Source organism: Oryzias latipes, chromosome 22, assembly GCF_002234675.1.
Source record: "Oryzias latipes chromosome 22, ASM223467v1".
NCBI classification, from domain to species: domain Eukaryota; kingdom Metazoa; phylum Chordata; class Actinopteri; order Beloniformes; family Adrianichthyidae; genus Oryzias; species Oryzias latipes.
This window is the reverse complement of record NC_019880.2, coordinates 1,842,501-1,868,799: the sequence shown is the minus strand read 5'-3', so window position 1 is coordinate 1,868,799 and position 26,299 is coordinate 1,842,501. Positions and strand designations below refer to the sequence as shown.

The 26,299-nt window shown below is 48.4% G+C and overlaps 2 protein-coding genes across 6 annotated transcripts; one reads left to right on the top strand and one right to left on the bottom strand.

The window, feature by feature from the left end:
* Positions 1 to 37: 37 nt before the first annotated feature.
* Positions 38 to 20,915, bottom strand: zfyve26 (zinc finger FYVE-type containing 26). 4 transcript variants are annotated; one of them, XM_023951604.1, is made up of 43 exons: positions 20,803 to 20,915; positions 19,782 to 20,063; positions 19,631 to 19,706; positions 19,440 to 19,526; positions 19,016 to 19,147; positions 18,477 to 18,816; positions 14,533 to 14,657; positions 14,296 to 14,460; positions 14,129 to 14,217; positions 13,909 to 14,060; positions 13,631 to 13,834; positions 13,027 to 13,560; positions 12,804 to 12,962; positions 12,091 to 12,221; positions 11,776 to 12,019; positions 11,186 to 11,449; positions 10,995 to 11,114; positions 9,255 to 9,425; positions 8,567 to 8,794; positions 8,385 to 8,490; positions 7,451 to 8,286; positions 7,182 to 7,381; positions 6,965 to 7,069; positions 6,767 to 6,889; positions 5,996 to 6,169; positions 5,215 to 5,464; positions 5,042 to 5,140; positions 4,792 to 4,967; positions 4,577 to 4,713; positions 4,467 to 4,495; positions 4,209 to 4,345; positions 3,917 to 4,137; positions 3,456 to 3,603; positions 3,169 to 3,378; positions 2,853 to 3,071; positions 2,538 to 2,735; positions 2,383 to 2,466; positions 2,183 to 2,310; positions 1,940 to 2,108; positions 1,636 to 1,695; positions 1,378 to 1,560; positions 1,233 to 1,283; positions 38 to 1,148 (listed from the first exon to the last, which is right to left on the bottom strand). In XM_023951604.1, exons 2-43 carry the CDS (start codon positions 19,970 to 19,972, stop codon positions 945 to 947), a joined length of 7,659 nt encoding a protein of 2,552 aa, XP_023807372.1. In that variant the 5' UTR covers positions 19,973 to 20,063; positions 20,803 to 20,915; the 3' UTR covers positions 38 to 944. The 4 variants fall into 4 exon arrangements, with proteins under 4 accessions (XP_023807372.1, XP_023807374.1, XP_023807373.1 ...); XM_023951606.1 differs by having other exon boundaries at positions 2,853 to 3,068; XM_023951605.1 differs by having other exon boundaries at positions 13,631 to 13,831.
* A 1,348-nt stretch (positions 20,916 to 22,263) lies between these two features.
* LOC101164358 (galectin-related protein A) lies at positions 22,264 to 25,802 on the top strand. 2 transcript variants are annotated; one of them, XM_020713748.2, is made up of 5 exons: positions 22,264 to 22,373; positions 22,482 to 22,626; positions 22,783 to 22,870; positions 24,209 to 24,389; positions 25,368 to 25,802. In XM_020713748.2, exons 2-5 carry the CDS (start codon positions 22,605 to 22,607, stop codon positions 25,509 to 25,511), a joined length of 435 nt encoding a protein of 144 aa, XP_020569407.1. In that variant the 5' UTR covers positions 22,264 to 22,373; positions 22,482 to 22,604; the 3' UTR covers positions 25,512 to 25,802. The 2 variants fall into 2 exon arrangements, with proteins under 2 accessions (XP_020569407.1, XP_004082139.1); XM_004082091.4 differs by having other exon boundaries at positions 22,266 to 22,373; positions 22,482 to 22,631; positions 22,785 to 22,870.
* The last annotated feature ends 497 nt before the right edge of the window (positions 25,803 to 26,299 follow it).

The following is a 26,299-nucleotide window of genomic DNA, read 5'->3' as shown; positions in this document are numbered from 1 at the left end:
ATTGATAAACTGTGTAAAAGAAAGACGACCACAAAACTGTCAGTATGGCAAAGGTTTTATTTTATCGTTATGTCACAGGCGATTAAGGAAACGTGGTTGAAATCTGGCCGTCTTTGCGTCGTTTTCCCACAGCTTTCTCTTTTAGTATAAAGTGCGGCAGTGATGAGAGTTCGGGAGCGTCGTCTCCCGTTTGCACCGAATCCTACAGGAAAACGTGTCCCAGAAAAAAACGAGTGCAGCAGAGGGACGCGTCAGCACAGACACGGGGGTTCAGACCGGCGGAGGCAGCAGCGATTGTCAGCTTCCCTTTATTAAACCCGGCGGGATTGACGGCGGTTCTTCTGGGGTGGATGGAGCAGAAGAAGCTCCCACAGAGGAGTTCACTGTATTCAAATCCTTCACAAGTATTCAGTTTTTAAAAGTGGATTTGTGCAGGAAACCAGATGAGCGTTCGGGTTTGTAACAACAAAGACATGACAGCTTCAGACATCCGGTTTGTCAGGAACTTTGCAGATTAAGATCTCCTCCTTCAGGCTGAGGTAGGAGACCCATCTGACCAAAGGATGTCTCAAATATGGCAGGTCAGAGTTCAAAATAAAGCACTGCGGTGATTCTCAGCTTCACAGAAGCTTTGAGTTCTGCACTCAGGACAATTCATACATTTCCAGGTTTTCCAAAACGCCGCAGGCGACGTTACTTTTCCTTCATGGACTCCTAACTCACTAGCATGCACCTTTTGTGGAGGTAAACAGTTTTTCAGGAATAAAAGGATTTCCCGCAGCAGAAACAAACGACAGACGGCTGCATGGTTTCCCATGAAGCAGAATCTTGGCCATGACTTTTCCTTTTCGCTCGTTAGTTGTGTTACTCTCCATAAGGAGGTGAAAGCGTGTTTAGGCAGTGGAGGGCGTCTTCACATTGAAACAGAACCCTCACCTCGCCCTTTACCTGCCGTTGGGTCGGCCCTGGCGAGACGACTTGCTGTGCTCGGAGAGCCACTGCCTGCAGATGTTCTGCATCACCGAGTCCTGCGCCTCCTCTGCTGCCTGGAGGACCTCCTGGACCAGAGGCCCGGCCTGGCCCGGCTCCAGTTTCACCGCCAGCAGGTACGCCGGCCTCAGCTTACTGCACAGCAGGTAGGCTTTGATCTGTGGGCGGAGCAACAACACGCGTGAGAACCGTGACTTCACGAAGGCGGGGAGGTCTGCAGAGAAGGTTCAGTCTCACATCACCTTGTTTTCCGAGCTCTTTATCTCCAGAACAAGACTCTCCAGCTCTTTAGCCTGAACCAAAACGAAATGCAACGACAGCTTTTAGGCCGGCATTAAAACCACGAAGCAGGAGGCCGAGCGTCCCGGCTAAATGTCTGCCCCTTACGTCTGCCGGCGCCTTGTCTGCGGCAGCGACGCAGCTGAGGAGCAGCGCGTCGCAGTCGCTCTTGGTGGCAGAGCCGGACTCTCCCACGCATTTCAGCAGCTGCCGCACGGAGGCAAACTGCCGCTGCCGGATGAGCCTCTGCCCCGCCCGGACATACACCGCCGGGGCGTCCAGCTGGAAGTCCTGGAAGGATAGGAGACGGGAAACGGATGGTTCAAAAACAGTCTATTCATGAAACTATGTTTTGGAAAAACAAACCTGGATGACTCTGTAGGCGATGCCGAAGCCTTCTTCTATGTTTTTCCCTCCAAGCATCACCTGCAGCACCAGAGGTGAGGGTTCAATTACCAATGGGATTCCTCAAACTTCACTGCTTTCTTTTCCCCCCAAATATTTTTCTTAAAGCAAAACATTTGAACCTAAAAACCACAAATAATTCCATTTTTTTATGTTAGGAAACGTTTGAAGGTGTGAGTTCATAATCTGCTCTGGAAATGAATTAGTTTCTGGAAAAAAAGCATAAAAACGGATAAAGCCAGGACGGCTATGGCTAAACCTGCACCTTGCAAGCCACCTCCACCTTCATGGGGGTTCCTCCAAACAGAGTGGGCAGTGAAGCGGAGGGCTTGGTGGAAGGTGGGCTGGTGGGCGCAGACTTGGACGCCGCGGCGGTCTCACAGCGGTGAAGAAAGCGGGTGACTTCCAGCTGCAGCTCGATGGTGTTCATGTGTCTGAGGAGAGACGACGTTTGTGCTGTGAAGCCGGAAAAAAGGAGACTAAAAAAACTAAAACAACTGTAGAGGACCTGGACACATCGCTGGAGGACATCGTCTTCCTGAAGGAGTTGACGGACGACCTTTTCCTCCCGGCACCACGACCCTGCTGCTCCTGCAGGTACGTCTTTAGGTGCTCTTTGGCTTTCACCAACCACCGCTGCGCCAAAGTTTGTGGTCAAAAAAATGAAGACGAACCTCTCAGACCTGAAGAACAGAAACTGCCAGATACCTGCTGCTGCGCCCCGAGCTGGACGTAGGAAGCGGCTCCGTGAGTGAAGAACCGGATGCAGGTCATGGCGGCTCGCACGTGATCCTGCGGAGGGGGGAACAAAATCAAGTCAGAGCTCTGGAGAGCGTGTGGCGTCGTGGTTTTCAGGGACGGACCATCATGAACTGCTGCAGCTGGTACAGACAGTGGTAGAAGCTGCGGCGTTGCAGGAACTGACACGAGGCGATGAGGTAGCGGACGCAGGAATCCAGGCCGGGGTCCAGCTTCTCCATGATTCCCTGCAGCACGCCGAGCCGCCCCCGCTCCAGACTGGGCTGCAGCACCCCCTCCACAAACACCTCCTCCGGACAGTCCTGAGCGGCAGAATCAGACGGGAAGTAAACGCTGCCTTTTTCACACACTTCACTCGGAAATCTTTCTTTTCAGGAACTCCACAAAAGCTCCGCCTTTCTTTCCTCGGCGCTCCTGACCTTATTGATGAGGTACGTTAAGGCCTCCGTCACGCAGTTGTGCCGCATGTAGAAGCTGACGAGAGCCAGGTGAGTGCCGTATGCGCTCAGGTAGTAGAGGCACTCCGGGTTGAGGCCGCCGCTCGCCGCCGCGTGGTCGTGCCGCTCGACAGGCGCAGACTCCTTCAGAGCCCCCTCCAGCTCTCGAAGGGACGCCAGAATGTCTTCTCCACAAGACTGCTTCAGAGGAGGGGTCAGTGAATGACAGACGGTGGGTTTCATGGTCCTGTACGACGACAGATCAGGAAAAACGGCGTTCCGTCAGGAGTCGTCCTACCGTCGCCTGAGAAGGCTGCAGGTTGCTCTCCAGATGCTGGACGACCTCCTGCAGCAGAGGAGGACCCAGGCTCAGCTGGTTTCGGTCCACCGGAGCCTTCAAGCAGCGAGCGAACTTCTCCCTCGCCGCTGTAAGGTTCCCGGCCTTCAGAGACGCCGTGGCCCACGCCTGCCACACGCCGGCGGGGTCCAGGCCGCTCTTGGTGGACACCTGGAGGAGCAGCGAAGACGTTTCAGAACCAAAACGCTCAGACGTGTCCGTCCACACTAAAGCAGTCGAGGATTCACCTCCACTGCCAGCTGGTAATGTTCGGCCTCCAGCAGCTGGTTACGGAGACGCGCGACTGCCGCCGTCTCCAGGATGTCGTCCAGAGAAGGAATATATTTGTAACTAGCCGTCACCAGAATCTTCAGCACGTCCACTTTACTGATGTAACTGTGGAGAGGAGTAGTTATGAGGAACGGAGGAGCAGAAGTGGAGAAAGGAGCAGTGGAGCACGGACCCGAGTTTGTTTAACGATGTTCAAAAGAGGAGTTTTTAAGAAGGAATGGTTTCAAATCCCTTTTTTACGGCTCTGATCACAGCGACCCCTTTCTTCATGTCTCACCAGTCATCAGGACTGGACCGTTTCACTTTGCATCACTTTGCATCAGCAGCAGACTGGCTGACCATCCATTCTGAGATCTTCTCCTGATCTTCTGTCTTCATTTTTTGAAGTTTTACAAATCCCTGAAAGCGAGCGTCACACCTGTCGCACAGAGCCAGGTCCTGACTGCGGCTGACTTTGACGAACATCAGCTTGGCGCTGAACAGCAGCCGCCGCATCACGTCGGTGAGGAGCCCGGCGTCTACCTCCGGGTTGGTCAGCTTACGGGACAGAGAGCGGCAGTGGCCGATGAGCTGGTGCCCACAGGCGGTCTGGTCGCTGTGCAGGGACAGGATGGCCACGCAGAGGTGCGCACTGGGAGCCTGCAGGAGATGCAGAAACAATCAACGACGTGACGTGAAGCCAAACCAAACCGGCACAGGCGGGTCCAGACCTGCTCGTAGTAGAACCCGCTGCGCAGCAGCTGGTTCTCGGCGGGGTTGGTGCTGAGCTGGAAGCGTCGATGGACCACCTCGGGGAGGTGGAGCATCCCATCCAGGTCCTGCGGCGTTTCTGCAGAGCCTCCAACCCCTGCAGGGGCAGAGCGGGAGACCAAAGCTCAGCTGGTCACAGAGCAGCGGCAGCATCCCGGCTCTGAAACTTCCCTGAAACACCGATGGAACTTCAGCAGGAAACTGAAGAACTGACTTACCTTCAGGGGAGTCCAGCTCATCTTCAGACCTGCAAACAAAACAAAAGCAGGATCACTCCCTGTTCCATCATCCAATCAGAGCCCAGAGTCCCACCCCAGAGAGCCCTTACTCTGGGTGAAAGAAGGAGTGACACTGATCGCAGACTCGGACCTCCTCCCCTGGAAACCCGTCAACAAACATCCGGCGCTCGGAGCACGCCTGACAAACCAGACGGCCGCATCTCCGGCAGTGATGGCGCCTGTTGAACTGAGAGCACGGACGGTGCAGTCAAGCCTCCGTATGACTTCAGAAACCGCCTGATGACCCCCTAGGGGGCCGCCTCACCATCGTAAACCTCTCCCGCCGGCACACCATGCACAAGTCCCGCTGAGAGTCGGGGACCCAGTCTTTCTGGGCCGGCGGCCGATCCGGCGGCTGGAACTTGGCCACGGAGAGCCGCTTCCGGCCAACAGAGCCGCGGTCCGAGCTGTTGGTGGAGGCGGAGTGGGTGGGGGTGCTGTCTGCAATGAACAACAACGAAGGTTGAACATCCGTACTGAACGGAAAAAGTCCGAATCACCTGAGCAAACCCCACGTGAAGACGACGCCGGAGACTCCATCTGCCCCGATGAGTGGGAGCTGGTGTCGTGAGCCGGGCACGGCAGCAGGGAATCCTGCAGGCTGACGACGGAGTCTGCGGAGGAAGACCTGAGCGTTCACACGCAGAACGCAGAGGGAACCCGACGGGTCGGAGCGCCGCAGACTCACCGGAGCGCGACCTCTCTCTGGGAGCGCAGGAGAAGTCCAGGGCCTTGCCGGCATAGTCCGCCAGCAGCTTATCTATGTCGTCCGCTCCGAAACCCGCCTCCTGACCAACCAGCAGGCCGCGCAGGGTCCGCACCGCCACCTCGGCCCAGTCCACCTTCAGGTTGATCAGGAGCTGCTCCAGAATCAGCAGGGGCTCCGACAGCAGGGGGAAGTAGTCCTGCCTGGCAGCGGGGGGCAGAGTCAGCAGCACCTGGGGGAGCAGACGTGTTTAAAGAATCCCCGTCATCATTCATGGTTCAGGACGTCCCGTTTCAGGGCTCTGGATTCCATGCAGGAACAGCACCTCCTGAACAAAAGTAACATTTCAGGAATAAAAAAAAAGTTGCAACATGTGAAGCACAGAGGGTGTGTACGCCGAAGTCGTAAAAGAAGAACAACAACGACGCCCTCCACCTTCGTTGGAGGTTTCAGTCATCTTTCTGGCTCCTCGCTGTTTAAAAACACAACAGAAGACTTTTTCCCACATTCAATTTCCTGATTTAGAGTCATTCTTTGTTGCTTCAACTCGGGCTTTGTTGGTATAAACTGGGTTTTGTTGAATTTCTATTGATGTCAGACACATTCCTTCAATGCATGATGGGGCGTGACGGTGTCAGAGCTTCACCGTCACCTAGAGGAGCGTTACACAACATCCGGAGGCAAAACAAACCCTCTGCAGGGCCGATGTGTTCCTTCAACCTCCAAAAAGAAGTCATGTGACCGAACGCCGCCTTTTTCCCACCTTTGATCCCAGGTGGAGAGCTTCGATGTGCCGTCGGCGTGCCGGAGACACCTGTCTCTGAAAGTGGACGGTCAGGTAGTCAGACAGGAAGTGGCACGCCGCCAACCCGGGGCGGCGATCCAGAGCGCGCTCACAAACATCCAGACCCGCTGAGTCGGTGATGCCTTCAAGGAGCTAAAATGAGGATCAAACATAAGAAAAGAAAAAAGAGAAACGATAATGAAGTCAGTGGGTGCAGAGAACCGGTTCTGTCAGCCATAACAGCAATAACCAGCAGAGGACATCCTTCATGGGTGAAGAGTTTTCCACTCAGCTGTTCATGTACAGTAAATACAGAACAATTGCTCTCCCAGTTTCCTTCAACATGTCTGATGTTCAGAACATCCAGGACATTGGAGTTTTGCAGCTTCAATTCATCCATAAAAGTTAAATGAACCCAAAGAATTGGAACCATTTTAGAAAACCACTTCAGTTTTTTTGATCCAGTTTAGCTTTTTTCAAAAAAAAACATTCTCTTTTCAGCTTTAATCTCCTTCAAAGTTCAGCTTTTCTTTCCATCAGACTTGAGTTTAATGACGTTTTCCTCTTTTTTTTTTTATGCCCAGACTTCCCCCGTCCCGGCCACCCGGCCAGCTGGGCCAGTTTGGCTAATAATTTCGTCCCAGCAAATTTACTGAAGCAGATGAAGCTTTTCATGGTCTCTTTACAGCATTTTCAGCGCTGCTGTCAGGATTACGTTGAACTGAGAAGAGAGAGCTGGGAGGTCTGAACCTGAAAAGCCTCGTTCGTCTCTCCTTTCTCCAGCAGATGGAGGAGATGCTCCGTCTGCAGCTGCAGCCTCAGCTGCTCTGACACCGGATGAAGCTCCGCCCACTGCTCACACAGGGCAAACTCCTGCAAGAAAGAAACTCCTCAGACTTTTCTTTCACGCAAAGCTGAACTGAGGAAGCGTGGGTCTGCAAAACTCACTTTGGTCTCCAGGAGGATGGATAGTACGGCCTCTGGGTTTGCTTTGGACTCCGCCCTCAGCTCCTGCCACGTTGACCCGGGTGGGGGCGGCTGTAAACTCATCATCTGGGATGAGAAAACAGACCGGACTCAAAGCAAAAAGCAGGAGGTTTCTGGTTCCCTCACAGCAAATAAACATTTCTAACATGGAGGTTTCAGCCGCTGAGCTGAAGGTTACCTGGTGGTAAACGCTCAGCTCCTTCTGCCGGAGCTCCAGCTCCGTTCTCAGCTCGCTTTCTGTGTCCTGATCGTTCAGGCAGAACTCCATCAGCTCCAGGCAGGCGGACAGGGGCCACTGCTCCAGGGCCCGGAGCGTGACCCGGGCTCGCAGGTTGGGGTCCCTCACTCTGAACAGCTGAGCTGGACCTTCATCTCCATCTGCACGTGCAGCACACCGCTCAGCGCCGTTTCCAAAATGACCAGATTCACCACACCACCGTTTCTCACCTTCTAAGGCCGAGCACGCCAGCAGGCGGTCTCGGAGCGCCCCCTCCTGGCTGGAGTCATGTCCGTACAGCTCCATCAGACGCAGAGCTCGACTCAGGTCTCTGGAGATGAGGGATTTCTCAAAGGCCTCCGCCGCCAGAGCCTGTGTCACCTCCTCTTGAGGCCCAGACAGGAGGAGGCTGACGATTGGTTTCCCACAGATCAAGGCTCCGAGTCCAGCAGAAGCTTCTCCTTCACAGGTGGAGTCCAGGAGCGGCTCAACCATGGTTTGGAGGTAAGCCTGCAGGACAGGGAACTCTTTCAGGAGACCGTCAGCTTCTCGGAAAAGCTGCTCGCCGTCGAGGGCCACATCTTTCCGGACGCTGCGGAAGTATCCGGACCATCCCGACGACTGGGCTTTGGCGGTTTCTCCTCTGCAGGCGCTCAAGCACGACAGCGCAGCCAGTAGAGGGGAGCAGGACTTCAGGAAGGACAGAGCCGAAGCCGTGAGGACAAAGGAACTTGAGGAGGAGGAGGAGGAGGAGGAAGACGTTGACTGAGAGGGCGGGGATGTGGAGAGGCTGCTGGGCGTGGTGGAGCATTCGTCCGCGGAGAGCTCGGACTCTGAGCTCACATCGGAGCGAGGATCTGAGATTCCCAGAGCGGACATGAGATGCCGGGCGTGCTGATGGAGCAGGAGGGACAACGCCGCGACGCTGAACGCTCCCTGGTCCTTCAGGGAGTCTCTGACCTCGCCTGAACAGGAAGTCCAAACGGGCAGAGCCTCGCAGCACCTCTGCACGATCACCTGCTGGACGCTCAGGCACAGCCCCTCCTGCTTCAGCAAGGACTGGACTCTGGAGATTCACCAGGACACAAAGACAGAGTTTTTCTCCCATCCCTGAGTCAGACAGACCTGAACAAAGTCACAAACTCCAGGTGGAGAACCGTCTACCTGCCAGGAGACACCTGTCTCTCAAACAGAAGGTGGGCGACCAGCTGGAATGGCGCTTGAAGCAACACCAGCATCGGATTTCCAAGCTTTACCTTGTTGGTTTCATCTAAAGTAAAAAAAAAAGCAGGATGAAATCACAGCACAGAACCGTTTGAGCTCTTTCAGAACCGGAAGGGTTCTACCTTCAGGGCCGAGGCTGCGCACCAACACCGAGGCCAGCGTGTTGACGTAGTCCACAAAGCTGCGCACGTAATCCGGCCGGCCGAGCTCTGGTTCGAAGGGACAGAGCTGATCCAGCGTGCGGAGCAGCTGCTTCATGTTGGAGCGCACGGGATGGGCGTCCAGCTCCGCCTGCCTCAGGCCGGCCTGCTCCACCAGCAGCGCCAGGAGGGCGCCGCCCACATTTCCCTCTGCAAGACCAGGAGGAACGTCAGCAAGAAATCTGACCAGCAGCCTTTAAAGACCCACTCCGATCGTTTAACCCTAACCCCAACCCATCCTTGTTGCTGGGAGCTTGTGGCCTGCGTTTTCTCTGCATCAAAGATACGATCTTTTTCCAGAGGAAGACTTTCGTCTGGAACTGATTCACAACGATTTGGATAAAGAAATACTCAGAAATGCAGTTTTAATCTTAATTTTCTTTGTAAATGTCCTCCATCATCAAAAAATTGTCAAAAGCACATATTCAAAACACCAAAAACATCATTTTCATCTGAATGGGTCTTTAAATAAGACGGCAGTCTTTTTGTCTTGGACACAAACTGTTTTTTTTCTCAATTAGGACAAAAATTCTGACTCCATAGACGTAAATATTGTAAAGAAAAGTCCAGATCCTTCAAACAGCCTTTAGATCTGTGGACACACGCTGACCTGCAGCATCAGTGGCGGCGCTCAGGACCTGAACGATGCTTTCCAGACGCTGAGTCAGACTGAGGCGGGCCGAGATGCTCTCCTCGCTGAGCGTGGGGTGGCAGCACTGCAGCACTTCCTGGACGCAGCAGCCGAACGGGCTGGAAAACGCCGCGTCCTCGCCAGCGGCTTCTACGAATGCCAAAACATCAACAAAGCAGCAGTCAGAGGGGTTTACGATGCCCATCTTTTATATCAAAAATGAACCTTGAAATCGTCATCCGTGCCTTTGTGTTGTCCAGACTAAATGATTGCAGTTCTTTATATGCTGGCTTATTAAGACGTCCATAGCCAGACTGCAGCTGCTCCAAAACGCAGCAGCCAGATTGATTTGTGGGGCAAACACAAATAAATCAACCATCTTGGCCTCTTCAAACTGGCTGCCCGTGCAATATTTAGTTTATATTCAGATTCTGGTCCGTCCTTTTAAGTCTCTGGCAGGTACGGCACCTTCTTACCTCTCCAGTCTGCTGTTAAGATATTCCCCCCTAAAGTCCTTACGTTCCACCGACCAGCTTGTGTTAACGGTTCTGGGAACTATTGAAGTCTTGGAAAAAGAAACTTGAAATAAAATAAAAAACTATTAATCTGTTAAAAAATAATGTTTCTTAGCAACAGCTGCCGTTTCATATTTTCAGCTCCTGTTTTCTTGTTTCTCTCCGTCTTCACTTCTCAATTTACAGTTTCAGTTCAGAATTTTCGTGTTTGAAGTGGATCCTAATTTTAGGTGGGGGCGGGGATTTTAGGCTGCCGGCCATGATTGACTGTAGATGACAGAGGACGCGGTGACGTCATTTCCGCTCCAAAGTGGCGTCTGTTGTTGGCGCCGCCCGCATCATCCCTCCTCTGATGCTGTTGTGGAGCAGTAATGACATCACCATAACCCCTATCACCTGTCAATCATGTCCCAATAGCCAATGGCCTAAAAGCCCCGCCCCTGTAAAAAATTGGATAAACGGCCAACACAGAAAAAACAAAAGTTCAAAATACAAAACAGCATCTGCTGCCATTTTTTTAAGATTTAGATTCAGAATTTTTTTAAATTCAAGTTTCAAACAGAAAAAGAAATTCGATCAATAAATGAGAGTAAATTTGTCAAGTTATAAAAGACTTATTTATAAAATAAATTTTATGAATTTATCATTTAAAAATTTAAAGTTAAATTTCCAAGGAAAAGGTTTTTCAAAAATAATGTAACTTTATAAAAAATAAAATTGTTCATTTACCAAGAAAATATAGGAAATGAATTGTCTGAATTATCTGCAGCATGAATTAAATGTTAGATCATCATCACTGAAACCTTTTAAAAGCTAATTGTGACATTTTATCCACAAAAAAGCTGGACTTTTTCCTTTTAACCGTCCATTTTGAAAGAAAAATTGAAGATTTTATTCTCGTTTTCTTCTAATTTGACAACTTTATTTTTGCAAAAAATGTGACTTTTCTCAAAACTGTATTTTTATTCTGCAACAATTTTATGACTGTATTGTTTATTTTTCTTCTTTCATGGTGGCCCTAATACTCTGCTGTAACAAAACGTACTTTTGCGCTTAAAACTACTTGCAGATTTTTCTTTTTTTTCCTTTTTCTAACAAACAACCTGGTCTCCACTGACTTGACCCCACGCACACGCAGGACCTTAAACCCTGCAGGCATGACTGGGAGGTGGGTTTCTCGTCACGTTCCACTGGTTTCACTGACCTGCTTTAGCAGAACCCTTGTGAGTTGCAGAATGATTCAGGATCTTGCTGATGTTCTGCAAAACCACGGGGAACCCGCTGACTCCTTCAGGACGCGCCGCCTTCGGGTCCACTCTAATCCCTGAGCGAGAAACGTTTTGAGTCAACACGTCGAGCGTCTTAACGAAGAGACTGACGCTCAGAGTTTCTCGCCTCGGGCCTCCAGGCTGGCGTTGAGCCGGCGCTCCGCCGTGTCCAGCAGCTGCCGCGACGTCTTCCACAGCTGACAGTGGCAACAGGCCAGGTCAAAGGCCGCCATGGCCGCGGGGCTGAGCTCCTCCAGCAGCGCGTACACCGGTCCGGGCGGGTCCGGAGAGCAGCCGCTCAGCCAGTAGCCCTCCTCCAGGGAGGGCAGGGGGTGAGCGGGGGTGCTGAGGAGGCGCTCTGCGATGTCTGAGATGGAGTAGAAAGCCACTCCTGCAGGAAAAAAACAGAAGAATCCGGGATTTTCCTTTAGGTCTGGACAGAAACGGCCTTACATATCTAAATGAGAACATGCAAGAGGAAACAAACACCACGAATTCAGCTCAAAATATTTATATTAAGAAGAACAAAAATGGGGAAAGTTTGAAACCAGATTGTAAAAGTGAAGCCGGTTTATTGAATGGGTTTAGATCTGGACTTGAGCTCCTCTAAATTTTCTACAAGATGTTTTCAAAAAGTCTCAGATCTTCACAGACAACAGCAGCCTTTTAACGGATTGTGGGTTAAATCGAGGATAAGGTGACGCCGAGCCGTCGTACCTGCAGCGGCGGCGCTCCCGATGGCCTGCAGCGTGGACCGGCCGCTGCTCCCCAGCCGGCTCCGCCCACCGCCGCTCCCAGCCGCCGAGCCCAAACCCTCCGACGAAGACGACGAGGACGACATGGACTGGCTCTCCATCTTCTGCTCCACCCGTCCCAACTCCACCAGCACTTCTTTGTAGCGCTCCATGAAGGCCAGCTCGCCGCTGCAGGCCGTCGCGCCGAGACCCAGAACCGCCGACACCTGCGGAGCGACAGAAACGCCGGTTCAGCAGCAGGAACCGGAACGCGACGGTTCTCAGTTTGACCACAGACCTGATGTGCTTCCATGAAGTTCTCTCGGCGGATGCAGGAAATCAGCAGCGACTCCGGGGGGGCCAGCATGGCGGGGACCAGCCAGTTGTGAGAACCCCCGCAGGGGCAAGGCTCCGCCCCCCCAGCACCATCTGGCAACCCGCAAACACACAGAACGGAATCGGTTAACCAGCATTGGAGACTTTGGCGAACCGCCATGAAACGAGATTTATTGATCAGGTTTGGAAAGTTTGAACGGTTGACATGTTTTACTTAAACTGTTCTTAAATGATGCTGTACCAGTGACAGGGGCAAATAAAGTAGAAAAATGCATTATTTTAATAAAGTGGGGAATAAAAAATATTCTTTTTTGTCAGATGTTTGGATCATTTTTATTTTTCTATCAGCTGCTGTTTTGTTTCACATGAAGATGCGATCCCTTCAGACTCTGACGTCACTCACATAAACTCAGGAGTGAAAAGGATATGAATGGATTTATTCTGGAAATTAAATATAGGAAAAATGGTTTTCAGTTTAAAAAACTGAAGGGAAAATGAATGAATGAAACATTCAAAGCTTTCATTGTGAATTGGTTTCTTCTCATTGGTTGTTCCTTCCTGCAGAACCTTTGAACCTCTAAAAACTTTCCTTCCTGGGTTATTAAAGCGTTGAAGTCGCACAGGTTTGCATTTGCAGGTGAGACGGAAGGTGTTGTGGAGGGGGAGTCTGCTCACCTGAGGCGTCCAGGTCCCCGGCGGGCTGCTCTGTGGACGTCTGCCGCTCAGCGGCGAGCCGCGAAACTTTCCTCCTCCTCCTCTGACTGGAGCTCCTGCTGCGTCCCAGAGGGGGAGGAGCAGAATCCAGTCCCGACACGGGCGTGGCGTTTTCTGAACCTGCAAAAGTGAGGAAGGTCAGACATGACCTGAAGCAGAAGGGCTGTATTTTTCCGGAGCTCACCGTCGGCCACGCCCTGGTTGCTGGTGACGATCTGCAGCCTCCACTGAGCCTCAGCGATGCGTTTGGACAGTCCCTGGCGGCGGGACTCGAACGTCTCAGGAGTCACAGAGCAGCCCAGACTAGCCGCCTCGGCTTCCTGAGGCCCCGCCCCGCCGCCATCGTGACCCTCTCGCTCTCCCGCTGCACTCATGTCCTCCAAGGCTTTCTTCAACAGCTTCAGGAAGCCCTCCATGGCCGTCACATCCACCAAGAACCCCCTGCAGCCCCGGATGAAGTGTTCCAGCTCAAGGTGACCCCAGTGGGTCGCCACAAGGGGAGGCTTCTGCTTCTCCCAGCATCCGAGTTCAGTCTGACCGACTTCCGCTCCTGCATCTGCCGTGCTTGATGAGCTTTCAGAGACAGACTGGAAGTCCCAGGAGGAGAGGAAGAGTAGGGAGAAGATGTTCTCCAGGAGCTCCAGGCGAAATATGGCAGGAGTCGCCTCCAGGTAGAGCTGGCACTCCGACAGGTAGTGCTGAAACAGTAAATGGAGACCTGGAAAAACAGAAAAACGTAAACAAACAGCTGGGCTTTCCTAACCAACGAGGGAGGGAGGACTTCACACCTTCTGAGGACGTCCTGTCGCGGTCCATTCCTGCGTCTGGAAGCAGCTGATGCAGCACAGACGCACACTCACTGCAGCTGGAGTGTCGGTGTGCGTTCACACACACGGCGTAGACGGCATACTTCATGGCACAGAAGCCCTGGAACAGGAGGACGTTCCTGTGCGCGGCCAGGCTCAGATGTGGGGCGGCACCGGGGTGTCCTGCTGGAAATCCGAACAAAAAAAATAATGGAAAAAGCCCAGACTCTTTCAGCAGACAGGAGGTGCAGACGCTGAACCTGTTTTGGGCGCGGTTGGCGGCTGCTGCAGCAGCTCTAATATCCGCCGTTCCTCAAAGTGGGTCAGAGGAGTCAGGGAGTGGAGGATGTAGAGAGCAGAGTGGTTGTCCAGAGTGTGAAGCTGCAACAGCAAAGCCTCCATGGAAACGCCCCTGCGCAGAAACCAACGCTGTCACGCTGGCATTACGTGGTTAAAAGCCGGTCTCGGTTTGGCGCTTACGGGTTGCTGTTTTTACACCATTCAAGGATCTCGAGCTGAGAGGACAGAAGATCGGCAAACTCCTGCAGCACGGAGTCATCGGCTGCAGCCTGAAAGGTCAGAAGAGAAGACGACATGAGGATCTGGATGCAGGGACGCCTGCGTCTGCACAGCACCGCGACCCAGACCTGCTCCTGGTGGAGGATCCTGAGGAGAGTCCGAGCCGAGTCCAGGCTGCGGCTCTGAGTCCACCCCAGCAGCAGCAGGAGGCGCGACAGCGGCTGGAACTCCAGCCGCAGCAGAGCCTGCAGCTCAGCAAACTCCTGGTGTTTGATCAGGTCCAGCGCAGTCACCTTCAGAACCACAGCCGGTTATTGGACTGCGTTAGTCCGCTAGCATGCTTTTGTTCTTTTAAGGTGACTCACCAAGACCTGCTCCAGGAAGTGCTTTCCGCTGCTGAGGCACTCGAAGAAGATGGTCTTCCAGGCAGTAGGGCGATCGTGGTGACAGCACAGACTGAGAGCCAGTTTCTCTGCTTCTGGAAGGTCAGCTGGAAGCAAAACGCACCGCCACAGGTTAGAAACGGACACCGCGGAAACGCAGAGCAGGTTTAGGGGCCGCTGTGAGGAGAGCCTCCACCCCATTAAGTCTGAGAGATAAAGAACTTCTACAGGAGCCAAGTCTGGTACTTCGAGACACCGAGAACGCCACAGTGACCTGGCTGACGCGCTGAGCAGACTAAACTGTCATCTCCCTTTACGACAAGCAACGATGAAAGCCTTTGCTCTCCCATCCAAGGTGTCAAGAATCCTTTCTTTTATTGACATTATTGATACCCAATCCACTTTCATCAATTTCTAACTGCAACAGCAGTCATAAGCCTCGAATGCACCCGTCTGGCTCAGTGCATCAACCTGGATTTAGAATTATGACCAGCAGCCGTCGTGGACTGTGAGGACAATCTTACTTCCTCTTACGGCACATTTCAGCAAAAAGAGTCAAAGTAAATTAACGTTGTATGGTCAGCATGCGCCAACTGCCCCCGCCCTTGCAGCAACCCCCCCAGACCCGCCCCCACTGGCTGAGCGGCTGCTACACACCCCTCCCCCTCTGCCAGCCTGGTCAGAGCGGCACGTGGCAAATTCATAAAAAACAAAACACCTTTTTCAAAATGGCGGATTTTATGTTGGTTTGTCTCCATAGCAACCATTTTATTTTTTGGTCGCCCGGTGGTGACGAACAGGTCTATATGAGTTTTAGAAGAATCAGCCAAAGTAAACTTTTGGATTTCCTTGGCAACCGAGGTTTTTTGTTAACCACGCCCACATTGCTAATATGTTCATATGGTATGCTATATTGTTTTGTTCAGCTCAAGCCAACGATTCCTGTATTACATTTTCAAAACATTCCAGTTTAAAATGTGTGCGCAACGTGGAAATGACACGTTTGAGACCTCGCTACGCCAAATCTTTTGAAAATTCAAGATTGCTGCTTCTTCCCGAGGTCAACCGTCGACCAAAATTCATTTGTGGTTGTAGACTTTAGCTGGTGGAGTTTTTGAGTTTGTGGCGGAGGTGAAATTTCCCTGAAAGGTTCAGAAGAAAAGAAGAATCTTAGAAACAATCTGGTCCTTCAGTCCAGGACGGCTGCGGGACAGAAATCAAATCTTGATCCGGTTTAGCATGAAACGGTCTAAAACAAAACAAAACGGTGATGGTAAACTGCTTATGTACCAACGGATTGTTCTTTTAGGAGATAAAGGATGAAAAGAATGTTCTTTTAGATGGGGAATCTGTGTTTAGGATGAAACCACTTTGTTTATCAGCAGGTTCTGAGTGACTGAACACCTGATCCAGGTCATCGACAGCGACCAGAGCGGGAATATTTTACAGAGATCCAGAGCTTCCTGTGAAGCTGGGATTCGGCGGCGCGCTGGCGGACTCGCCCTGACATGAGACGGGCACAAGCAGAAGTGCGACTGAGGGGAGGAAACGGCCGTGCCAACGTTTCTCCTCCTCCAGCAGAAGTCGTTCCCCAGAGCGTGCAGGTTGAAGTCTGAATTCAGCTTTTTTCTTTACCAATAAGAGAAAAAAAGGGAACCGATTTAGAGGAACCTGCAGTCAAAGCTTTAGAACATGAAGAGTTGGATCCTCGAACACTGAAACTTCTTCCACATTCAAAGCAGCAAAGTGAGGACGATTGTCCGCTTCACAGAGAGAAAGGCAGGACTTTGGTTCTGAAGCCCCTCCCACAGATCAATGTGACGATCAGCATCAGGTTTCTCCTTCTTGGGAGTTTCCAGCGTTAAAAGCGTTTAGTGGAGAGTCTGCAGATTCTCCTTCATCCCGGTCCATTCCAAGTTTTAAAAAACAGGTCGGGGGGGGGGGGGGGGGGGATCACCATGACGACGGTAAACAAACTTACTTGTTCTATTGGAATAAGGTTTGGTGTCAAACTGGGTCTCTGATTGTTCTTCAGACCCTGCAGGAGGTTGGACCCTCCTTCTTATTCCTCCTGGACCTCCTCTAGTTTCTGGACTCATTTTGGTCACTTTCTCCTGTGAATGTTCCCCTCTGGTCTCACGTTTGGCTCCAGCTGTGGGTCTGAGGAGCCGTGAAGCGTCAGAAACGTCTCGGAGGATCAGGTCCATAAATTTGGGAATTTTATGGGTTGGCAACAAAAAGGTTTTACTTTTAGAAAGCTCCTACTGGGGAGACGTCAACTCCGTTTTACAGAAAATATCAATAAAGTTTACTCAGGATTTGGCGAGGTGGGAGGAGCCTCTGTGTTTTCAAAAGGCCGGTTTGACAACAAGATTTGTGACGCATATTTGACAAGATCCTTCAAACATAAATGTCTGAAAATATTCTACGTCTTACTTTTCAAGACCTCGCTGTTCTTGTTTGTGGTGCTGAAAGTTGGTAATCAGCCAATAGGAGCAAAGGAATTCCACTAAACCAACTTTTATTTCACTTCTGTCGTGTAAAATCGGCGACAGAGTTTTTTCTGTTATTCTGTGCATTTCTGTGAATGTTTTCCACATGTGGGCCAGTAGAAGGTGGAGTCACAAAACAAACAACGGATATGATTGACGCATCGAGGCATTTAGAAAATAGAGATTCTAGTTCTGATCTTGAAAGGAATGACGATGTAGACGATCCTTCTTAAAGGAGGAGAAGATGGCAGAGGCGGAGCTTCCGACGTCATTGCAAAAACGTATTGAGAAGCACCGCCTTAAGCTCCCAGCTGATGAAGGCTATGAAGATGATCGACCTCAGCCAGGTGAGCTCAGCACTGAACCCTTTCCCGTTCACCCTGTTGGCGTCAGACTTTAAATACTGCTCCCACCACCGTCACCTGCAGAAGTTCTCAGACGCCATTGTGGGCTGTGTACCGGGGGGGGGGGGTCATCTGTGCAGCCCAGGACACCTTCTTAATTGAGGAGGACAGGAGGCTGCTGGCTAAGCTAACAACCATCATGGATAACCCTCTGCACCAAACCGTAGAGGCATATAGAGTCACATTCATGCCAACACGGTGCAAACAAAACATTCTAAGTTGCAAATGAAAATCTTACATTTTTGCTTCCAACATTTTTTTTTTTTTGCTTTCAAAAACTTTTTTTTATATATTTTTTTAAAGCAAAAAAAAAAATTGAAAGTAAAAATAAAATGTTGAGAAAAAAAAGGTTCTGAAAGAAAAAAAAAAAGAAAAAAAATTGAAAAGAAAATTTTTAATAAAAGAAAGTTTTGAGTGCAATGTGGAGGCATAAATATTACTCCACAGAGGCGCTGACCAGCTCCTTCTGTTACTCCCACAGTGCAAGACGGAGCGCCACCGCCAGTCATTCGTCCCCACAGCCATCAGACTGTGCAACACTGTATAGTGACACACCATACAGTGTGTGTTTCATTTATTGTTTCAGTCGTTTTTGGCTGTTATGATGGGTATCCTTGTTTTAGTGTGGCTTTCTTATTTTCCTTTTGATTTAACGTAATTGTCGTGTGACAAGATGTTCTTCTGTTCTTTTATATTGTTGCACTGTGTTTGAATGTCCTTTTCCTGCTGCAGACGAAAGAATTTCCCCATCGCTGGATACAGAAAGTCTTATCTAATCTAAAGGATAAAAGGATATCGAGTGTTGCCAAAAAAAAGCTTTACAGGTAAATTATTACAATTGTAAAAAAACAGCACAAAAAGGCCCCAAACTTCAAAGGGTTAAGAAGTTTTTAACTGATTTTAATTTGACTCCAAATCCTTCGAGAAATGGTTTTAAAAAGTGGCAACGAGGTAAATATTGTCAGCAGCTTTCTTCCCACATGAAGGTTAGTGTCAGTCTGAGCCGCGCCTCCCTTTCCCGGCCTCCTACCTTGCGTTGGAGGCGAGCTCCTCAGCAGGAGGTCCCTCTGCAGCCCCACCGCCGCGCTGCAGTACATCGAGACCAGACTGCGACACCGCGGCCGAATCAAGCAGCCGAGGATCCTCTCCTCTTTCAGGGGGCCGGCCCTGGCGGCCCACAGGGCTTCGAACAGCGCCTCCAGCTGGCCGCCGCCGCAGGACCTCCACGGCATCAGAGCCAGCACGGCGTAGATGTCCTCCGCCCACTCCTCCTCCTCCCCCTCTGGTATCTTTTCAGGCCTTTGCAGCTTCCTCATCAGGTGTTGGATGAATATGTGCTGCAGAGTGATGCCTTCAGGGCCCGACTGATCCTGCAGGAAACATGACGTATCCACTGAAATCCACTAAAAATAATGAACTTTTCAGTAAAAAACCCTTTTTCACTTTATCGCAGAGGTAATTGTGATCTGTTGGGCGTCTGCAGAAATAAAACCTTCCAAACTTAATAAATAACGGCAGAAAAAACTGAATCCAAACAAAACGCCACGAGTGTTTGTTGTTTTACTCGACCTGCAGAAACTCTGCTAACGTCTGAGCAAGTCTGGGCTTCTTCTTCTGCAACAGAGTCTGCAGACACGACTCCGCAGCAGCAACCGCACCGCCGCTGCATGACGGCAAGGCAGAGAAAGCCTGATGTAGATCCTGCAGAGACACCAGAAACTGATCTTTAGAATCAGAATCAGCTTAAGCGACCTAGTGTGAATGCGCATACATGGAATTAGACTATAATGATTTATGTACAAGGAAAAACCATAAATATATGCAAAAAACAAACAGTAAACATTGGAAAAAATAAAGATATGCACAACATTTAAGCTGTTTTGAAAATGCTGTTTCACAACCTCTGACTGGTAAAGAGTTCAGAGCGACAGTTCAACGGCAAGAGGCCAACTTTTCTAAAGAAAAAGAATTCAAACGACTGTGTAAAAGAGACCTGGAGGAGGGTCTCTGGTATCCCCTCTGAGCTCAGTTTCTCCAGGAGCAGCAGAAACTCCAACTCTCGTCTGGTCTGGGGAGGAATCTGGAAAAAAAAACAAACACACCACTTTCTTGTCATTATTTTTTCTCAGAGGTTTTTCCAACTTTTTATTTTTCATCTTTTGGACAATGATTTCTCAAAATAACCTTCTCTTCTGTCCATTTTTCCAAGACCTGGAGCCAAAACCACGCCAGCCTGTGCGGACTGCCAACGGACTCCCATCTGAGAAACGGGTCAGAACACATGAATGCCTGCTGGCGTATCCGGTAGAGATCATTCGTCATGGAGGAGACCCACCTTAAACTGTGAGGATGGCAGATGACAGCTTTGATTATGTCCTTCAGTTTCTCAGAAAGGCCTCCTGAGGAGCTGATCAGCTGTGGGACACAGGCGCTCGCCAGCTCCCACTCGCCGAGCTGCAGGGCCCTCTGGAAGTACTTGAACAGGTCTTGAAGGGACGTCTCCGCCTCGCGGCCGAAGGGATGCATGATCGCCCCGGCTGAGACTCTCCACCGCTCTACAGTCTCTGATGAGGAGGTCCTTCCGTCGGCGTGGAGCCGGGGAGCGCCAAGGCTTCACCTGAGATGAAGGGTTTTTATGAAAAACCTAAGATGACCTTTATTGACCCCAGCAGAGGGAAACTCCGGGTTATGCTTCAAAGTTTGTGTTTTTTTTAGGTAAAAACATTTTATTGTGTTTGTTTTTAACGTAACAATTCCAAATTTTCTAACTAATAATCTATGTTTTTTTATAACTACTTTTCAAAACTTGATGGAAAATCAAATACCATTTTATCTAAGTATAAATCAAATTAAGTTGTGAAGTTTTAGATTGTATCTTGGCAGATATTCAGGCTGGTTTAAAGCATTTTTTCCATCATCACTTTACTGTAATCTACTGTGTCCAATCTTCAAAATCATTAAACCTGCTGTCACTGACATTAAAGCAAAGACCATTTTGGCTGCCGAAAATCGATGTAAACTGTCGAAAACACAGTTCTTGCTGTTACATTTGAATACACCGACTTAAACTAATCAATTGTCTTTTCTTGATACTTTTTTCCTTTTGTTTATATTTGGAGGGAAGCGGGAAAGACTCTTCAAGTAAACAAAATCGAATAGTTTAGAAAAATTAGCTTTTCTGTAACGTGTCTTTAACATTCACAGGAGTTTATTTCTGTGACTGTGGACATCAAATCTCATTAGCGCCTTGTTACTCAAACGTTTTGTGTGTAAACTATCGCGATAACTTCCCTGAAAACTCAGTTCAGTATCAAGTCTTTAGAATTAAACCTGTAGCAAACAGATAGTTAACTTACTCATCTTTTACGATGTTTTCCTGTAAATCGGAGAACATTTTCGCTGAGAGACGACTCGCTCCAAAGCGGTTAAGCTAGCTCCGGAACTCAGATCACGTGACAAAGTCAGCTGATTGACCGCCTCTGGTTGGTCAAAGGTTGACATGAGGTGGGCGGTACCCCTATTTTGCATTTTTTATGGTATGTTCAAGTGCAGTTGGAAATATAGCAACTACACGATTAAAAACTCTTAATAATGATTTTAAGCGGCTAAAAATCCCTTTTATTTCAGTTTTGAATAGTTCCAGAGTGTTCTTTACATGTAGAGCGGTGTGTTATGGTAGCTCCCATGAAGTTTTCTCTGCTAATCCCAAACTGTTTCGACACTTGACTGGATTTATGTCAAATCTCTGTTTGCTCATTTAAAGACCCACTGTAAACATAGTTTAATTTAGATTTAAATTAAATACTTGCATCTCTAATTTACTCATTCAATTAAAATAAGAGATCAGAAAATAAGCTTGTCCCTCTGGAGCTTTAAAGTCCCATTCCAATCATCTGTTGATCAATTTTCAAAGTATTCCCAGTGGTCTTTTAATTATGATGGTGGAGCATTAAGCAAAACAAAACAAAAACAATAAAAACAGCAAAGCAAAAAACAAAAACGGTGTAGTTTTCTAGAACATAATTTCTGCAGTGCGGCAGGAGTTCAGGAATTCACCTCTGAGTTGTGGGCGGGACTGGTGGCAGGAGTTAGCCTGCACTCATTTCCCATCATCCATTTGTTTAGGGGAATCCCAACATGTAAACTGATTGATATTATTTAATTTCGGACACAAACTTTAAGAGGAAACTTGGGACAAAAAAAAAACAGGAGGAACAAGGAACACAAGGAAACATCCGACATATGTTATATGCATAAACACTTATCAGGCTGAATTTAAATCTTAAATCCAAACACATTCAAAATGCATCCCTACACAAATTAATATTCAAAAATGTTATCAGATTTATCACGGTTAATTTATAGTTTGTATATGAACATATCTATGAATAATCATATTTTTTCCTATTTATTCTTAACTCTTTTCTGTTTGGACATTGCTTTAAGTGTAAAATGGTTCTGTTCCACAGTGGGGATAAAAAATATATATATATTTTATTAGTCTATGCCTTTTCATAACTTCAATTTTTCCCTTGAAATAACATTTTTCTTCTCTTTCAATGAATAATCTTTGTATTTTTTTTGGGAATGAACATCATAAAAAGCCTCACACAGTTGTGGATTCGAACCTTCATCCAGAGTCTGTGGCAGGTCAGCCATCATGGCTGTTCTGGTCCCTGTGGTGTGAACAGGTGGGGTTTCTGTTTGGCCCAGACCTTCCAAAACATCTCATACATGAAAATCCAAACCTTGAGACATGTTTTACCCAGCAAAGAGGAGCAAATTCAAACAGGATCTGCAAAGAAACAACATTTCAGTGTCAGGTTGGAGGCAGTGAACGCATCTGCTGCATTTGGTGCTTTCGGTGAAAAACGCTGACACTGCAACAAAGACGTCCTTCTAGAAGGGCACACAGAGAGCATTTGAGGTGAGAGTGACGGATGGAGCCAACCCCTTTCTTCAAACATCTCTGTACCACCCAGAGAGACTGAAACAACCCCCCCCCTTCCTTCCTCTGTTTCCCTCCATCCCCAAGCCGGGAGCCAGTCTCCATGGCAACCTGGTACAGGAGGGGTTTGCCGGTTGGAGCCAGAGACAATCAGTCTTCAGTCAGCACCACGGCTCTGAAACATCCACACCGCGTCGCGCCCTGAGTGGAATGGAAGACCAGGATAAGAAAGAGAATGTACGTCTCCTCTGGTTTGTTTGCTTTCCCTGAAACTGTGGTTTGGTTCTGCGAAGGCAGATCAGTCCGGCTTTTTTGTTCCCAGCCGCTGCAGCTCCGCTCCGACATGGTCTGTGGGCACGACGCTCACCTGCTGTGTCTATTGTTACACAGGAGGAGTACACGGGAGAGATAAAGGGAGGCATGAGGCCTTCAATGAAACTGGTCATCATGGGAATCGTGAACAAGAAGCCGAAGAGGTGAGAGCCTTTTTTTCTGTTGACCCCCCCTCCCCTGTCGTTGAGGAGACACCCTGCCTGTTGCGGCTTTCCCGTTTCACAGGGCATGAGAGTTTCAGAGCAGATGTTCTCCGCTGTGGCAGCTGTGGAATCGCCCGCCTGAGCGCTTTTTCTTCATTAGGATCAGTTTGTAAATTGAGTGTGGAGGAACTGCAAATCCCATGAAATCCCAACAGCCACAGTGGAAAATGATTCACTGGATAACATCAGCTTTCGAGATGGCAATCGCTGCAAAGTTCCCAGACAGTTGGAAGGTTTCCCAGGCCTCTTATTTTACACCTCATTCTCTTCTGTTGCCCTTCCTCACAATGAAAACGGCTCGGTTCTCATAAAATGCCTCATTATTTATCTCTATTGTACTTGATTCTGCATGAAAACTAAAGCTAAACCCCAAAACTGTTTTCTATTGAGAGTTTTACAGACTGACAGCTGTGAAAAACGGTTTTGGTTTTGGTTTCCAGGTCGTCATCACAGCATCTGTACACAGACATTGTTTCCATCACTCACACACACAATTTAGGAGATATTTTAAATCACTTTAATCTGGACAAAAACACAAAAAAATGTAGAAAGTCATGAAGGAAAGTTACTATTTACGGATAGGGATAAGGTAAAAATAAAAGAAACAATCTTTTTCTGAAGTCTGAATAACAAGGCTTCTTATTGAAAGAAATCATTTTTTAAATAAATAAACTTTCATAAATAAAATAACTTAGACTTTTTTATTAGGAAAAGTTACAGCACACCAATTAAGTCACCATAAAAACTAGTTATGATGTTTAATTTTTTTTTTTAATAGTCTGTCTCTCAAACATCTTTGGTTTGACTGAAATTAAAATTGAACAAGTAACTGAGTATTCAGCAAAGATGTTAATCGACACTCTTCAAAACATCTCATTTGTACTCATATATTTACACTCTGGCAGAATTTGTCATTTTTTTTACATAATATGAATAATAACTCAAAAACTTTTGTTTTCATTAGGAGTTTGGTAAAGTCATAAACAACTGTCTTTACTCTTTTTTTTAATCAGAATTTCCCAAATGACCCAGATCAAAAGTTTCCATGCTCAGGTGACATTGACCTGATAAAACAAACACAGGATGGCGCTAAAGGGCCTGAATTCCCGCTAAAGGTGACCCTCCACACCTGTGACCTGTCTCCGTTTCTGCCTTTAACCTTTGCGTTTGTGTGAAGTCCTGTGATGTCCTGGGTTCTGCGTGTCTTTTATTTTGAAAGAAGCCGACAGGATGTGTTCCTTTGGTGACCGTTACTGCATCCTGGTGTTTGTGGTGCAGCATTGAGGTGACTCTGTCCAGCAAACCCGAGCAGGAGGATGCGGAGGCCGACGTGGGCCTGCAGCTGAAGGTCAACTTCTCGGAAAAGGCCGTCCAACGCAACGCCTGCATGGGGGGGAAGTGGGGTCCATCCGAGAACACGCTCTCCTTCTTCCCTTTTGCGCCGGGAGAGGCGTTTAAGGTACATGTGAAGTTCATGATTTACATGTGGCACAGATGAAACTACTGTCCTCAGAGACTTGGATTATCCAGATTTGCCAAACACTGAAAAATGAAATTAGCTCCATATAAAATACACAAGTTTACCAGGGAGGGGTTTCCATGGTGACCATGGATGAGGAGAAAACTTCAGTAGTATAGCGGCTGCTGAAAGCATTTCTTAATCTCACTCACACACCTCCAGACACAGATGTTTTGTCTGAACAGATCAACCAATCAGCACCTTCCTCATGTCAGCAACCAATCAGAAAACAGAATGCTACACCAACGTTTCTTAGTTTAGCTGCCTAACGTTTGGTCAATCAAACCCAGAATCTCTGTCCACTCTCAGTTCTCCATATAATCATCCAAACATGCGACGACAAACTGAGGCTAAAGAACAGGAAGCTGCATGTCTGCCTCATCTTCGTCCATATAGCCAGCATGTTTTTCTTTTGCTAAATCTGTCTCTAATGGGATCTTTTTGCTCATCCAAATGTGTGTAAAATGTGTGAGAACCCTTCCTGACTCTGATAGGGAGCAGAGTTCAGGTTTCCTGTTTGGGTCACATGTTGCTGCTCTGCAAAAAACGGAGTCTTAAGAAAGTTAAAAGACCCCCCCCCCATCCCTACAAGATAAATAGTCTGATTTTCTCTTTTAGTGACTAGAAGTATTTGTTCTAAAATAATAACTATTGGTAGAACTATTTCTCCTACTTCTTTGGCAGATTTTTGTTATCTTATTTGAAGAGAAGTTTTCAAATTTTGGAGAATGTAATTCTAGGAGGCCTGTTTTTGCAATGTGAATAAGGCAGACTTAGAAGGAAAGAAAGGGTAAAAAGCTTTCAACGGGAGCTTAACCTTTAGCTCTCATGCGATGCAAAACACCTTCAGAAGACCTGTGGTCTGAGCGGAGGTCTTAAGGATGTTTTAAGGCTGACCCCGCTCCTTCCTGCTGCTAGATGGAGATCGTCTGCGAGCACCAGCAGTTTCGCATCCTGGTGGACGGCCAGCCTCTCTGCGGCTTCACCCACCGCCACGCCCAGCTCGCCTCACTCACTGCCTTACGGGTTTTTGGGGACCTCCAGCTCACCAAGGTGGCCTAACCGCGGCCGGGGACGATGGACGTGTGGATGTGTGTTCTGACGTTCAGACGGATCCTTCAGAATCACTAAATCTCCATGGGAATCAGAAGGTTACGCCTCCATCACTGTCATGCATTAAGACAAAGTGCCTTCATGAGGAAGATCTGCCCAGAAGAAGAATGGAATAGTTCATCCAACAGTATAGGAGGTCTGCATCAAACTGTGGTTTATCAAAAATGAGTCAAATGTTTCCCGCTGTAAATTCTGTGATTTAGGAAAAGTAAATTTCAGACTTTTAGTCTTTAAATTCTATGGAGATGACTTTGGAAAGCTCTTCTTCAGCATCCAAACCTCTGAGGTAAAAATCCAGAGTTGAGGTCGTCACTTTGTGTCCAACAGGTGTAACCGTCATGAAAGACGCCGTGGCGTTGACTTTTCAAAGTTTCTAAAAAAATCACTTCATTTTCTCACTTTTCATCCTCAGTAGGTCGTTTTCTTTGTTCTTGTTTTTGTAAAAATGTGTTTATGTTGTTATTGCATCATTTTTCTGCTCAAATACTGAAAAAAAAATAAAGATGTTAAAGTTCTGCTATTTTGAAGTTTATTTTTCACCTGTTTGTTTTTAATTATTTACTGAACCACTGATTCTGTTTTTGTCCACCAGGATTTATTCTCTACACATTTATGCTTTTGTACATTAAAGAGATGATAAAATGGAGATATAAATGCTGGGATGGATGGATGGATGGATGGATGGATGGATGGATGGATGGAAGGATGGATAGATGGATGGATGGATGGATGGATGG

Excerpts from the sequence above, each read along its gene's own strand:
- zfyve26 (XM_023951604.1), bottom strand. The coding sequence starts at position 19,972 with ATGCATCCCTTCGGCCGCGAGGCGGAGACGTCCCTTCAAGACCTGTTC. Across the intron at positions 8,491-8,566 it reads GCGCAGCCTCGGCCCTGAAG|ATGAAACCAACAAGGTAAAG; the intron begins GTAGAACCCTTC and ends TTTTTACTTTAG. Across the intron at positions 1,696-1,939 it reads AGGTGGAGGTGGCTTGCAAG|GTGATGCTTGGAGGGAAAAA; the intron begins GTGCAGGTTTAG and ends CTGGTGCTGCAG.
- LOC101164358 (XM_004082091.4), top strand. The coding sequence starts at position 22,605 with ATGGAAGACCAGGATAAGAAAGAGAAT. Across the intron at positions 22,871-24,208 it reads GTGAACAAGAAGCCGAAGAG|CATTGAGGTGACTCTGTCCA; the intron begins GTGAGAGCCTTT and ends TTTGTGGTGCAG. Across the intron at positions 24,390-25,367 it reads CGCCGGGAGAGGCGTTTAAG|ATGGAGATCGTCTGCGAGCA; the intron begins GTACATGTGAAG and ends TCCTGCTGCTAG.